Consider the following 15,713-nt stretch of genomic DNA (forward strand, 5'->3'; position numbering starts at 1 on the left):
AAATATTTTACTAAATAGTGTTTTTCTAAAATAAAAAATAGTATTTCAGCTGGCTCATCTTTTGGTGATTTAAATCTTTTCCCCATTTTTATTAGGATCAGGATGCAGTGAAAAAGGCTCGAAGCTTTCTGGAATTTGCTGAAGATGTCATACAAGTTCCAAGGAACTTAGTAGGTGAGTCGGCAATTGCTTTTGACACACACTACAAAAACAAAAGTTAGGTAAACAGTTTATTTATACCAATAGAATTCCATTTTCACTCGGGGAGTCATTTAGCTGAAGCTTAGTCTTTGAAATAGTCTGTTGCTACAGTGTACAAAAAATATTTGGTAAATGCACTCAAAGATTACATTTTCAGAAGGTGTGCAAAAGATACTGCTTTGCTAGTTCAAACCTACTGGTTGCTGGAAGGATAAATTTTGCACAGCCTCTTCACTATATGTATTGATATCTTAAATATGTTTTTTTCAAAATTTATGACATTTGGGGGCTTTTTATAATTTGGAGTAGACTGGTATTTGATCTCTCTAATGGGGCTATAAAATGATAGCACTCTTCATTATCTCAGAGTTGAAGATCTGAATATAGGTTACTTAAATCTAATAAGTTCCAAAGCTAGAAGTAATTCCGAATGTCTCTAGGGCTTTCTGCAACATCAACTGTAATTCTTCATTTTGACTTGAGTTATTTCATGATCATCACCAATCATGAGTACCAGCAAATACATAGGAACTCTTCACCAGCGCTCTTAAAAGGTGCAGTTATCTTTAGTAGAACATATCAACAAAGTGCAGTTTTATCAAAAATACTACGTATGTTTTAAATTTATAAATAAAATTGGGACACACTGCCTATACATTTAAAAAAATTTTTTAACTTGATATCTTGACTGATTATAAAAAGTAATGCATGCCCTTTGGAATGTTTAAAGGAGAAGATAAGGACTTCCTATGCATTTTTTTCACATACTTTCAGTTCTACTTAGCCTGCTCTTTTTGTCAGCATAGAATTATAAACATCTTCCTATGCCATTAAAAAACACTTGGAATAGTATTTTTCTCCCAAAGACAATTAGTGTGAAGATGAAGTATAAAATACTAGTGAAATAATGCAGAATTATTTTCTCAACTATATACTACAGACAACTGAAGAGCATGACTATGTAATGTTATTGAGGTAACTTGCACACCAGTTGTGTGTATGGGAAATGTGTGATTAGCACCATCCTGGTTACCTCAGGATAAGTGGGGTTGTGAATGATATTTATTTTCCTTTTATTTACAGTTTGTCAAGCAATTGCATACATTTTATAGTTAGAAAAGTTATTTTAAATTTAGAAATTCTTAGAAAATATAACCATTAGACAGTTTTTTCAAAAATTACTGAATAAAAACTTATGTGTCAGAGTCACGAAAGTTCATTTTGGAGATGGCTTGATGATAGGGAACGGTGTTGGGTGTAGGTGTTGGATCCAGATTTCAGCTCTACTTCACTTTTTGGTCGCTATTTGGGCTTGGGCAACTGACTTGGCCTCCTTGAGTCTACTTTCCTCACCTCTAAAACAAATGTGATCATAGTGTCTACCGTATAGGATTGTGATAATTAAATAGGAAGATATAGATAGATAGTTATAGATAAAGGTATAATTACATAAGCTCTGGATATAGTAGGGGACTCTTTAAATGTTAGTTCTCTTCCCTTCCCCTATTCAAAACAATTCCAGTTCGGTAGAGCAGAATTATAGTAACCTGTCGGTTGGGAATTGGAAATAACTATGTAATGTAGAATTTGATTATTTGCTATTAAAAGTAGATTCTACCTGTGGTTTTACCTGAACAGAAGAGGATCCCAGCAGTGACCTTTCACCAGAAAGCCTGATTTTCATTTTGTTCCTACCTAGTAAAATAGGACAGTTCTGTTTTAGAGGCTGTCTCCTCCAGCACTGGGAATGTTAGGAGTTTTCAGAAAGCGTTTTTGTATAAAATTTGGCAAGGCAGATCTATAGGGAGATGTCTAATCAGTATTGTATGAGTTTTCAAGTCCCACAATATGACTTATGATCTCTCTTATTTCCCACAAACTCTCTTTGGTACGTACACTGATTTATCTTTCTTTTCTAAAAATTTGCTTGTTCTTCACCCACTTTGACAGTGAATTGGTCTAATAAGTGTTATAGACATAAAGAAAAAAACCTTGGGAAGACTCTCTCCTCCCTCCACCCCTTTTCATTTGAAGGGAAGGAGAGCTGAAATAATTGACAGAAAGACCCAAATCCAGAGTCCTGATTTAGTGGTGTCAGTTCTTTTCCCTGACCACTGACCAGTCAAAAGAGGTTATGGGGGTGAGTGAGGCTGGCACACACAGCAAGAGTGCCAAGGCTATGCTGATTAGAAGAACCACAAGGTCATGCTTTGACAGGGCTTTTCCTGCATTCTTATTTAGGACTGGCTCAGCAAATTTTCGATTCCAGTTTTTTCCCCATCCCTACCTCAGGTGAAATGGTGGGGCAAGCACATGATGGGCGTGGCCAGTGCTGGGTGCTTTAAGAACCTTGGGAGAGCCCTTGGAATCAGATGTAATTCACACATAGATTTCTAGAATCAGTTCTTAATATTTGTAATGTCTTGCTTTACACTAATGCATGATGATGGCTGTGAAAGCAGTCATTTCCCAGTTAAGTATATGATTAAATTTTATAAAATGAGAGAGAATCGAGTGCCCATTCATTACTGGTACTTGAAGTCTTTGGAGTTTTAACAGATGATACTGATAAAGCTTAATCTTGAGCTGGTTTTAAGCTTTTTCATTGTGGTTTTAAGTTAAAAGTGTGATTTCTTAATCTTTTACCCTGACTAATCCCTTTACCTTCTAACATACTAATATAATTTGTGAGTAATGCACAAGAGTAGTAATCCACTAACACACTGGCCTGAAGAATGTGTACTTTTAGATGTACGTATAGCTGCTTAAGCCACTTTTAAACTTAGAGTACCTTTTATAAATATGCCATATAAAATTCTAAAAATATTTGCCATGGGGAAAGAAGCAGATTTAAATCAGGTACAGATAGAATTGAAATTGTCAAAGAAAGAAGCGAATGTGTTTTCTATTATCTGTCCTTTTCCTTAATTCCTTTTATAGAACTTTGCAGAAAGAATGATACACGCCACTATACCTGAACATTTAAAATATGCCCTTTTATGCCAGATAAGAGCCTATCTTTGAACTGCCTTAAAAATTCAAAATTACCCGTATCAGTTCACAGGTATTATCAGTTCACAAGTATTAATCAACTCTAACTCCTGACCAAAGGAGTTTGAACAATGATGACCTCATAAAATGGAAAGCCAGTTTGACTCTGTCTTTTTGAAAAGAGTCTCTGTTTTGGTTTTGAGATAGGTAGACAGATACAGAGGAAGAAAGAATTGAAATTATATGAAATTTTATACGTATATATAAAATGTGATAGTTTATGGTGGGGTGTGCTTACTGTTTTGAGGTATGTGTTTTTAAAACCAAACATGAATTATTCATTTCTTACCTTAGGCAAAGTAATAGGAAAAAATGGAAAACTGATTCAGGAGATTGTGGACAAGTCAGGAGTTGTGAGGGTGAGAATTGAAGCTGAAAATGAGAAAAATGTTCCACAAGAAGAGGTATGTTTCTAGTGCGTATGTTTCTGGTTTCTCTAATAAAAGTAAAAGTCTTTTATTGTCTTATTTGACATAGTAACTTAGAGGCCTCCAATATGCACATAATGTGAATGTAAAAATTCTATCAGGCATGCCAGTTAATTGCAGTTGTAGATAACGGCCTCTGTTTATTCTCTAATGCTGTGATTGCGGATTAGTCACTTTAACCCCTTTAAGCCTTATTTCTTGATCTTCAAAGTGAGTAATCACAAATGTAAAAAAAAAAAAAAGTCTGAAGCACTCTTCACATGTTATTTAATGTTCCTGACAGAGACAAAATTGGGCCACTAGTTAGGTTTTCTGGCTTTCATCCTTTGGCGTTTTTACTTTGTGTGTCTGCTTATTTTGTGTGCTTTACATTTTTTAAAGTATTTGGGGTGGGGGGGTAAGAGCGTGCTCTTCTGTACAGTGGTACTGTTTGAAATAAAATCCTTTCGAATTGCCATAATTTTCATATATTTCATAGTCTTTTGTCTAGGTTCTTTTAGATGAAGTTAAATCTTTGTGCGTTTTTACTGCATAATGTTTGCATTCTTTAAGTTTGTTTACCAAGACTGTTTATAATAGTTTCTGTTCTTAAAAATATGATACAATAATGGAGCTAAAAAAAGTCTTAAAAATTGGTCCTTTTTTTTCTCTTGTGTGTTTTGTGTTTTTCACCAAGGAAATTATGCCACCAAATTCCCTACCTTCCAGTAACTCAAGGGTTGGACCTACTCCTTCAGAAGAAAAAAAGCATATAGATGTAAAGGAAAACAGCACTCATTTTTCTCAGCCTAACAGCACAAAAGTCCAGAGGGTAAGAAATAATTGTCACTTTGAATTATACTGAAAGTAATTTCTTCAACCCAAATGTTACAGTTGGTGTTTTGGGTATTTTCTGTGGTTAGGCTCATAAGGCTACTCATGCTATATTTGTTTCAAATCTGATTGCCAGCTTATGAGATATTACAAACCAAAGTGATAACTACTTTTCAGTTTATTCACAGTGACAAATCTTATGCTGTAAACATAAAATACAGGGTTGCATTCAGTGGTCACATTTTTCTTTTGAGGGTGGACTTTTATTTTTTCATGCTGTGGCTCTTGAAATTTTACAGGTTGTAGTAGCTCAAAATGTACCCTCTGTTAGATGCATAAGTTACTACTTAAAACCATATTTTTAAAACTGACTTTCAATATTTGAACTAACCTAATTGTTTAGAAATGGATTTAGAAGTCCTACAGTGAAAGTCCTGCGTTCAGGCTTCTGTGTATCGTTTGTTATAGTTAATGACATCACTTGCATTCCTTATACTGCTTTAGGTGTTAGTGGTTTCATCAATTGTAGCAGGGGAATCCCAGAAACCTGAACTCAAGGCTTGGCAGGTAGGAAAACATTCCTTGAAAAATACATTTTAATTTTATATTTTAATGTTTATTCCCCTGGTTAAGAAAGACTACAAATGATCGTCAGAGTTGGGGGATGTGGAGGAGTGTCTGTGGGTTCGTGGACCCATTGCCCTGGGAAAAAGCTCATATTCCTTCCTGTTGCTTATAAGGCCTTTCTTTCACAGTCCCCTGACCAATATCATCTCTTACCACTCCTCTTCCTTGTACTTGAGAGAGGCTTGAGCCATACCTGAAGTACCTAGAGTTCTTGAAACACTACTCTGCTCTCTGTTGCTTCTAGACATATGCACATGTTTCCTCTGCCTGGAGCACTCTTTTTCCTCCAACCTGCCACCTTGCTTTGACCTTACTCCTTGTGCAGCTTTCCTTGTATACGTTCCATAGGTCCCCTCCCCCTGACGGGCTCAAGAGCCTTTCCCCCTTTCATGCTCCAATGTGTTCGCCCCTATCGTAGCACTTACTACATACATATTTACTAGTTATCTAGTCACATTGTTAGTTCCTTGAGGGCAGACACCCACCCTCAACCTGGCCTGTGAGAACTGTTTACAGGGAGAATATTATGACTCACAAGAGATTAAAAGCAAAAATGCCATTTTGTAAAGAGAAATATAACCGCAAGTGGATTGGGTATTCCTCTCTGCTGGGCAGGCCAGTTCTCATCCCAGAACAGGAAATCACTTTTTCCTGGTGTCTGCTCTTGCCTTTCTTTGTCGTAATTTAACCATTCTGGTCCACTAGTAATGTGCTTAAATTAGAGTGGCACTTGGGTACATCAACAGTTTGGAAATGTTGAAAGAGAATTTTTTTTCATTATTTGCTCCACAGTTGATCAACTAAATCTGTGACATAGGGTTTTCAAGCTTATTTTGGTCATATGTGATCCAGGGGGGAAGAGCGTAGCCTTTCATCATAGGGCATTTCGGAAAATAATATGGTTAACTGCTTTGTAACAAAGTTGGGGAAAAAACTCAGCCATCAGAAATGTTTTTGAGAAAAAGAGATCTGAGTCATAGGCCTGATTGTTTCCATAGTTCATATATTATTCAATCAAACAAAAATCCATATGAAGCCCATGGGTTTTCAATGGCACCTGATTCTTTAGGTGGTTGTTGTTACTAGGAAGCAGTGCCTTGCTTACCAGATGGATGTCAGTCTGCAAGCAGTATTTCCTAATTGTTTAGTTTTATACCCTATCAACAGCCATGTTCAATGTGGAAGGAAAAGAAAAAACCTATTCCAACCCCACATGCATGTAAGACTCTGTGTACTGAGTGCAAGCAAACAAAAGCAGCCCAGCGGTACCCACACCTATCAAATGAATGCTCTTATTTTTGTTTTTTGGGTTTTTTTTTTTAATGCGGTACGTGGGCCTCTCACTGCCGCAGCCTCTCCCGTCGCGGAGCACAGGCTCCAGACGCGCAGGCTCAGTAGTTGTGGCTCACGGGCCCAGCCGCTCCGTGGCATGTGGGACCCTCCCGGACCAGGGCACGAACCCGCATCCCCCGCATCGGCAGGCGGACTCTCAACCACCGCGCCACCAGGGAAGCCCTGAATGCTTTTTAAAAGAGTGATACTGGGCTTCCCTGGTGGCGCGGTGGTTGAGAATCTGCCTGCTGATGCAGGGGACATGGGTTCGAGCCCTGGTCTGGGAGGATCCCACATGCCGCGGAGCAACTAGGCCCGTGAGCCACAACTACTGAGCCTGCGCGTCTGGAGCCTGTGCTCCGCAACGAGAGGCGGTGATAGTGAGAGGCCCGTGCATCGTGATGAAGAGTGGCCCCCGCTTGCCACAACTAGAGATAGCCCTTGCACAGAAACGAAGACCCAACACAGCAAAAATAAATTAATTAATTAATAAACTCCTACCCCCAGCATCTAAAAAAGATAATAAAATAATAATAATAATAATAATGCTCAACTCAATACAGAATATGCTATAGAACCACCAACTTTAAAAAAAACAAGAGTGATACTTGTAAGCTTCTTGGTTTCTCACACCTAGAAACTTCACCTAGAGAATTCTGATGTATCTGCATCAAAGCTACTGTGTGCTTTTCTTTAGTCACTTGTGAATATCAGTAACCATTGTGAATTTCATCAGTAGCAGAATATTGAATTATTCTCAACTTTGAATGTCATAATTGCCAGCTATTAGTTTGCACAACTGGCCTAGGCTTCCCTATAATAGTGACAAGAAATAGTTTTTTTCTCACTTGTACTGATGGGCTAGAAGTATACATTTTTAGTCTACTCCTTTTTTAAAATCTGTCCTTATATTAAAGTAGTACCATAGGGAGATCAAACTTTCCTGATGATTCAGTCCTTTACTATGTTCAGAGCGCATTATGGAAGTATATTGAAATGCTAAATTTTATGCTCATGGATGTGCCTAGTTTTTTTTCCCTCACAGAATAATTACTAACTGCATTTTAATTTCTTATCCTCCTTGTTTGTGTTTTATTTGTACTCTGTTGACTCGGCTAGCAAAGTTGATTTAGTGTCTACTTTTGTACCCTGATACCTAATTTTGAATTATTTTTTAAAGAATTTGATCTAGATAAAATCTGTAGTAAATGAATTAGAGTATTTTAAAGTATTCGTTTTGTTTACGCTTCTCATGTTAAAGCTTATATAATTTTGAGTTACATAATTTATGAGTTTGCCAACATTTAATAGTAGTGTTTATATCATAGTAACCTGATGCATTTAAGGGTTGCTATACTGATCTGTCCTTATACACAGTGTAAAATATGTGTAAAATATACCAACTACTTTTGTTTTTAGGTATTGGTTTATATTTTCAACAAACTTTCATGTACCTACTGTCAGACCCTGTGCTAGGGATTTAGTCATTATTTGCATTTTTCAGATTAATTCATCATTAATTTTATAGGATTATTGTTGCCATTTCTTTTTCAGGGTATGGTACCATTTGTTTTTGTGGGAACAAAAGACAGCATCGCTAATGCCACTGTTCTTCTGGATTATCACCTGAACTATTTAAAGGTGAGAACAGGAAGAACTTTAACGTCGAAACCTTTTTGCACTAAAATATAAAAACTCCATAGTAAATCTTAAAGCAATTAAGTTTCATTCTAGCCTGTACATGATAATGAAAGACCTGTAAAAGATAATAGAAAAAAATTTTCATTTCGTTTAGCTTATTATATTCCTTCTGAAAACACAAGTCAGTTTTCCATCATTATAAATTTAAGGACCAGTATCCCAGTTCTCAAGAAAGAAACTCCCCTATTTCCCATTATTCTGCTGTTAAACCCTTATACTCACTTTAGACAATCCTGTCAAAAATACATTTCATCCCATTGATCCTTTCTAGCCCTTGTGAGTTTTTTCCAGGACAAATTTCGTGTCTGTAACACTTGCCTTTGTTGTCCCTTTTATGTCATTTATCAAGGAAATCCCAGAGTTTCATGAAGTCCTCTGTTTAAATGTTTACCCTTCGTAATTTTCTCTATACTCTGTTATTACAAAATAGAAACAATTTGTGTCTTCTTATAAATGCACATTTTAGTTAGTATTTATACGGTTATGCCTCCTCTAGCTTACAAACTGGAAAGCAGGAACCAGGAGGCTGCAAGGCGTAGCAGAAAGAGCACTGGATTGGCAATCCAGTGATTTGCTTGTGGTCTCTCTTCTGCCATGAACTAGCTCTGTGTCTATAGGCAAATCACCTCCCTAGACTAGGTGCTTTTTAAAATTTCTTTTGGCCAAATGTTCTGTAATTCGATAAAATAGAATTTCACCCATGTCACTTTTATAATTTCTTCTTTGTATCCATATGTATCAAAAATATATTGTAACTGGTACTAAATAGTATTTTTAAAGTAATCCAAGTCTCTATTTTATTTATGATGCTGTCTTAATAAGAAGTTTTTTGCTGATTTCTTAAAGAAATAAAATTAAATAATTTATAGTTATATGTAAACAAGGAAGAAAAATACAATAGCTAGGCACTTCTTATCATTCTTATGGTGGTCAGTTAATAATTGCAAGTGGGGAGGTTTCATCCAGCAAGGTTTGCATGGATAGGATACCCCATTGATTTGCTTATTCACTTTTGTTTTAAAGTGTGTTTTATGTGTAATCTGTGGTATGTGTTTTTCTTCATATTCTTAGCTTAAATAATTTTGAAGACCTGGAGAGTTAGGGTTGCATTGTATCAGTCCCTTGTTCTTTTGACTAATGTTCTTCCTTAGATCTTTTGATTTATTCTTCACAATTGAGTATCTTTTTTGGTTATCAGCAGCTGTCCTGTTGTTGCCATTCTTTCCATCACCAGATCTTCCCTCGAGTGGGCCTGGCATCTCTCACCAAAAGGTGACTGCTTTGCCCCAGTGGGATAACCTGGACTACCATTCTGTTTTGCAAGATACACCCATTCCATGAGCTCTAACTGTACTTTTGGAGTAAGCCACTCACTCAGCTGCAGTCTCTTCTTTGTTCAAGTCCTCTGTAAAACCAATTCTGGTTCAGAGCACAGATGAAGCTCATCTAGATTCTTACCTGCCCTTTTCCTGAGGCTGCCATAACTAAGATTTTAGGAACCTAGCTTTACAGAGGCTTCCCCAGTGACTGTTCATGTGGACAATCCCTATGATGGCCTCTGCGTGACTGAGACACCCAGTGCTACTCTAGTTGTGGATCCAGTTCCCTATAGCTAGTAAATAGATGCTTATGGGTAGATTGGAAGAAGAAGGGTTAGAATTGAGACTTCATCTGGATTTGACAGAACCCAACATATTGGAAGCATTGTGTGTGAGGGTCTGTTAGTGGACCCCAGGTGTATATTTTGATCAACTGACTATACTGTTCGTCATACTTGTTCTAGCAGAGTTGTAGTCTTTAAGAGGTTTTCAAGGCATGATATAAGATATCCAACTTGTTTTTGTCAATTATTAAATAGTTCCCCTATATAAGGAATATAAACATTTTCAGTTCATCGAAGATAATTGTTTCTTAATTGTATAGTCACGTCCAAAGACCCGCCATAGTATATGTTCTTTGAAAGCAGAAGATGGCCCAGACTCAATGTTTTGTTAATTAAGATATTAACTGGAAAATCTATTTCAATTAAGATTATTTACAATGTGTGATTTTTAAGGTTAGCTGGTTAAACCTTAAATGTCATTTATCTGTATTCATACGTAATAGAGTTGTTTTATTCAATATCCTATTATCAAGAGGTCCCAAAACTAGCATATTTGTGCCTTAGCAGATCTATCGGATAATAGTGCCAAATTAAATAACTTTAAATTCTATCAGTATAATTTTAATGCTCAGTATTTTTGTTATATCTCTAATTCTGGACATCAATAATATGTTATCTATAGTAATTTTATTTTTAAGGAGACCATTCAATTTCCTGATAATTCTGTGTAACAGTGTTTACTATAAATTTAGAACTGAAATTGAAATATTTCCAGTATACTTTTTATCTGATGAAAAGGAGAAAGGTATTTTTAAGTAAAATGTCAAACTATTTTTACTGTTATCTTGTATATTTTAAATAGGAAGTAGACCAGTTGCGTTTGGAGAGATTACAAATTGATGAGCAATTGCGACAGATTGGAGCTAGTTCTAGACCACCACCAAATCGTACAGATAAGGAAAAAGGCTATGTGACTGATGATGGTCAAGGAATGGGTCGAGGTAGTAGACCTTACAGAAATAGGGGGCACGGCAGACGCGGTCCTGGATATACTTCAGGTACAAACTAAGCATTTTACTCAGTAACTTTATCTGTTCCTAGACTTAATAGCTGCTAATCTCTAATACTCATTAGAACCCCATTATAACAGTTTCTCACTACATGGTTTCCAATTCACAGTGGGTCAACTTGTGTTGCAAGAGACAGAGTAAAAACCTGATAATAACACATAGAGTTCACAGGGCAGGTGCAAGTTCTGTCCACGTTCTGACTGGGGATAAATCTGCTTAAGCCCTTGTATGTTGATGACTTTCCTAAGGCCTTTCCTGATTTTATTACTGTATAGCCAAAACTTTTTTCATTTGTGTACTGTGGCTCATTTTTTGTCAGGCATGTGCTGGTCATACTTGCTGGATGGACTGTGTAAATCAGGGGTCTGCATCCTGTGGCTCGTAAGGTGATTTTGAGTAGCATGGCCAAAGTCAGCCCTAGGCACAGTCAAGAAGTAGGCGAAGTTTCTCTTTGCCTTCTCAGCTCTTCTTTCAGTGCTTCTTTCTTCTCTCCCAGTACCTTTCATTGAACGCTGTCCCACTGCCAGTGCCTACTGTCTTTCTTGCTCAACTGTGTATCTACTATGTAACTTGCTAATGATGGTATAAGGTATAATCCATCTCACAAATATTTGCATTTCAAAAAGGAACTCTTTAAGATGGAAAAGCCTTCAAGATCCACAGGAATGAAGCTATAATGGTGAAGCTATAATTGGTCATTAGCTCCAACAGAGGAAGAGAGAGAGGTAGTAGAGCTGATATTCTGGAGTGGGGGAGAGAGACACCTACTCCTAAGGCCAACCTTGAACCTAACCCCTAATCCCTCTCCCAGCAGTCTGTTCCTTATGCTGTTGAAGTCCCCCGTCACCGTGGAGCTCTTTTCCCCACTCCCATTCCTTATGTCATTAACCCAGCCCCTCAGGCATAACAAGTTTATTACAATAAATCCTTTATAATGATCAATTATTCCAGTGGGAGTGGGAGGGAAGGTTGTGGACCAAGCATCAGGCAAGCATATCCCCATTCAGCTAGGTCCAATCCCTGATCACACAAGAGACCCTTCCCTGAGATAGTAGCCATGGTGGCCACCTTTGCCACCCTCTCTGAGGTGACCAAAATGTATGCATTCCCCTCTGTCCCTGGGCCAAAGCTTGTCAAAAGGAACCCTCTTTATAGAGGTTTTGTTGATCAAGGTATTGCATTTAACTGTTGTAGGCAACTTTTCCTCCAGAGAGCACAGATGTTTAAAGGAGCACAGCTGTTTAATGATGTGGCATACTCAGGTTTGAACTTAGATGGCTAATAAAAAGTCTTTTATTTTTTTAATGAGAACCAAAAATGTTTAAAACAAAAATTACCTCAAATATTGTGGAAACCTTCATTTTGAATTTAAGATAATTTGTTTTACAAAATGGAAGGTGATAATACTCTTTGGTGGGCTTATAAATTGGGAAGAGTAATGGATTACCCCTGAAACGTCTCTGGAAGCTTCTGTTAACTTTTTTTTTTAAGTCGGACAACGGTATATAACTTTTAACTCTCGATAGGAACTAATTCTGAAGCATCAAATGCTTCTGAAACAGAATCTGACCACAGAGATGAACTCAGTGATTGGTCATTAGCTCCAACAGAGGAAGAGAGGGAGAACTTCCTGCGCAGAGGAGACGGGCGACGGCGTGGAGGTGGAGGAAGAGGACAGGGAGGAAGAGGACGCGGAGGTGGCTTCAAAGGTACAGAGGTTTTCATTTGTTAAGAAATGAAGGTCAATTGTAACAGCTGTCTGAAGTTCTATGAAGAACCTTGCTGATTCAATGATGTATTACCAAGACCCCCATTTCTCTGGTTTTGTACTGGTCACTGTGGGAAAGGCTCATGCAATTGGCAATATTAGACAGCCTTTCCTCTGGTTCACATAGAATAAATATATGAATAAACACTGATAACTAGTTTCACCTGTTTGGGTATTCTAAACATCACAATCTGATCATTAGCTCAGGTTGACCTGTAACAGTTGATGCAGAATTGTGATGCCTTAGAAATATTTTCTGTTCCTTGGTAGCATGCTAGATTATTAGCCAGTATGTAACTGGAATCACTAGGTTGTTGATTCTATGTTAGATTCTGTGGTGGATCTAAATAAATTGAGGATGTGGGAACAAAGAACTTCCAATAAGCATGTCAGAATCAGTGACCATCGAACCTTTTAAAAACGCCCCTATAGGAAATGATGATCACTCCCGAACAGATAATCGTCCACGTAATCCAAGAGAGGCTAAAGGAAGAACAGCAGATGGATCCCTCCAGGTAAACCTGTGTGCCTCTTTTCATCTAAATTGTTTGAGTTACAGTAGTTTGAGATGTATGAGTTTATTTTACTTGATTTTTAAGCATGTTCAAAGGTTGTGAATTTGGTATATTGAAATATTTTCCTTTCAACATTACATTTGTGGGGAGCCTTAGTCCTTTGTGACAAGTATACAAAGAAGATTTCTCTAGAGAATATGCAGTCTCAGTATTTCTGAAGACGTTGCAGCCACAGTGTGACTTCAGTACCACATTGGTGGTCCAACCCCCTACCCCACCCCACCCCGCCAACTGCCCAAGAAAAGAAACATCCAGGAATGTACCAAGAGAGACTTGGGTCAGCCCTGTGGGTCCCTCCTCCCCTGAGTTGCATGGATAGAGTGTCCTCTTTGAGTGGAAAGTAAGGGGAAAAAGGTGTCTGGCTCAAGGGTAATAATCTTGATACACAGGGCTGATGACACTCAGCTGGGACATGCTGAATCAGTCAGCTGCTTATTTACAGCCAGCCTCCATTCTGAGAACCCCATCTCAAGTGGTAATCACCTGTGCCAAACCCATTGTTAAGTAATTTTAAAATTACCCCTGAGCGTGTCCAGACAGACACCTTTGCTGAGTGCTTTGTGTGTGTTTTATCTTACTTAATCTTTCAGCAGCCCCCTGAAGTGTAAAAAGTTTTATTTTTCTGTTTTATAGGTGGGTAAACTGATGTTTAGAAAGATTGAATCACATAGATGGCGTACGGTAGAGTGATATTTGAATACTGGTATCTGATTCCCAGAACCCATGTTCTCTTCTGCTGCTTCTTTAATTCTGAAGACTTAATCCAAGTAGTTAGGGTTCCTTCATGGCTATGGATTGGTTTGGGACCAATACCCAAGATTAGTGAGAGATGATTTTTAAGAGCAGAAACTCCATGATGGATTATTTCTTAGAATTCATATCGGTTGTAAGTAGGTGTTAACTGTTGGCTGGTTCTTAAGGACCACCATAGAAAAGACCTTAGACGTAGATAGAGATCGATGAAATAATGCACACACATGTGCCTTACAGAGATGTAAGGCGTTTATGTACCAGTTTTATAATTCCGCTTTTCACAACCCAACAGTTAAAACAGTCACCCAGGACCAACACTTAAACGCACTTTGAAATTACAGCAAACCATTTTGGGATTATATGTCACATTTGTACTTGAAGCAGATCAATATTTGTAATTGTTTTAGGCCCATTTGTCAATATTATCTTCCTTTTGTACAGCATCTAGAAGTCTGTTAGCAGTGTTTAAGTGTTCAGTGTTGGCACGTAAAATATTACATAAATCTCAGAATATTATTTTTTTAATTGTATTCATCTCTACACTCTTCCTGGGATTCCAGTTCTTCCACACATTAGTGTCTTCAAATTTCCCTGTACCATTCTTATTCTTCAGAGTTCAAGTTGTATGATCATCTGACTTGCCTTACTGAAGGCAAGTAAGTAGCCTTACTGAAGCTACTAGAAACCAACGCTTGTATTTTTTTTATTGTAAGACAGTGGGAGCCCTCAGTGTAAGGAAACTTAATTATACTCGTGATAGACATAAAGATGTCAACTAAAGGCTAGTTAAGAAGTGAGTTAGTTAAGTTGTTACTCTGGTAACATCAGAATAGGAAGACAGTAATTTGTGTCTCTCCTGGGTTTCAGAGTCTTTGAAGAATAACCCATTTTTTTGAACTCTAGTATTATAGACATGTATATTTTGCAATCAGTAATAGTAATTCATTTTAACTATTTGTTTCTCACTGTTTTGTTCTACTTAGAAGAAGACACGGTAGGATTGTGAGCTTTTATCTAACTTTGGACACAGAGATGACCAGTGTGTTCCAGTTAAAGAAGAGTGTTTTTAAATCAGAAACCAAATAAAGATCCTACCTGACCATAATTTCTTGCACTTCTATTCTCACCCCCATATCCCCCTTTTAAGATGTGGAATTTACCCTTCGGGCTTAAATTTCTTGTCAGGCCAATTACAGATTACAGTAGGATATGGTCTGTGTATATAACAACTGTAACTTGTTTTAGATCAGAGTTGACTGCAATAATGAAAGGAGTGTCCACACTAAAACATTACAGAATACCTCCAGTGAAGGTAACCGGCTGCGTACGGGTAAAGATCGTAACCAGAAGAAGGAAAAGCCAGACAGCGTGGATGGTCAGCAACCACTTGTGAATGGAGTACCCTAAACGGCATAATTCTGGAGTTATATTCCATATACCATTTCCGTAATTCTTATTCCATATTAGAAACTTTGTTAGGCCAAAGACAAATAGTAGGCAAGGTGGCACAGGGCATGAAATGAACACCAATTCTGTTAAGAATTTTATTTTTTGTCATATTGGCCATAAGCAACAGTTTTCAGATTTGCACAAAGAAAGAGATCTTAAAATTTTGAAACTTTTTTTTTTTTTTTTTTGCGGTACGCGGGCCTCTCGCTGTTGTGTCCTCTCCCGTTGCGGAGCACAGGCTCCGGACGCACAGGCTCAGCGGCCATGGCTCACGGGCCCAGCTGCTCCGAGGCATGTGGGATCTTCCCGGACCGGGGCACGAACCCGTGTCCCCTGCATCGG

At 37.8% G+C, this 15,713-nt stretch overlaps 1 protein-coding gene across 9 annotated transcripts in view; it reads left to right on the forward strand.

Moving 5' to 3' along the window:
- Positions 1 to 15,329, forward strand: part of FMR1 (fragile X messenger ribonucleoprotein 1) — a gene marked incomplete at both ends in the record, with an annotated part of 34,813 nt that extends 19,484 nt beyond the window's left edge. The window contains 9 exons of one of the 9 annotated variants that reach the window (XM_079727578.1): positions 96 to 174; positions 3,547 to 3,656; positions 4,357 to 4,491; positions 4,998 to 5,060; positions 8,007 to 8,093; positions 10,619 to 10,814; positions 12,353 to 12,535; positions 13,027 to 13,109; positions 15,168 to 15,329. In XM_079727578.1, coding sequence (XP_079583704.1) covers positions 96 to 174; positions 3,547 to 3,656; positions 4,357 to 4,491; positions 4,998 to 5,060; positions 8,007 to 8,093; positions 10,619 to 10,814; positions 12,353 to 12,535; positions 13,027 to 13,109; positions 15,168 to 15,329 — 1,098 coding nt within the window. The remainder of the gene's footprint in view (positions 1 to 95; positions 175 to 3,546; positions 3,657 to 4,356; positions 4,492 to 4,997; positions 5,061 to 8,006; positions 8,094 to 10,618; positions 10,815 to 12,352; positions 12,536 to 13,026; positions 13,110 to 15,167) is intronic. The other 8 variants (XM_079727580.1, XM_079727583.1, XM_079727584.1 and 5 more) reach the window with 8 other exon arrangements.
- Positions 15,330 to 15,713: the final 384 nt, after the last annotated feature.

Source organism: Hyperoodon ampullatus (assembly GCF_949752795.1).
Source record: "Hyperoodon ampullatus genome assembly, chromosome: X".
In the NCBI taxonomy this organism is placed as follows: domain Eukaryota; kingdom Metazoa; phylum Chordata; class Mammalia; order Artiodactyla; family Ziphiidae; genus Hyperoodon; species Hyperoodon ampullatus.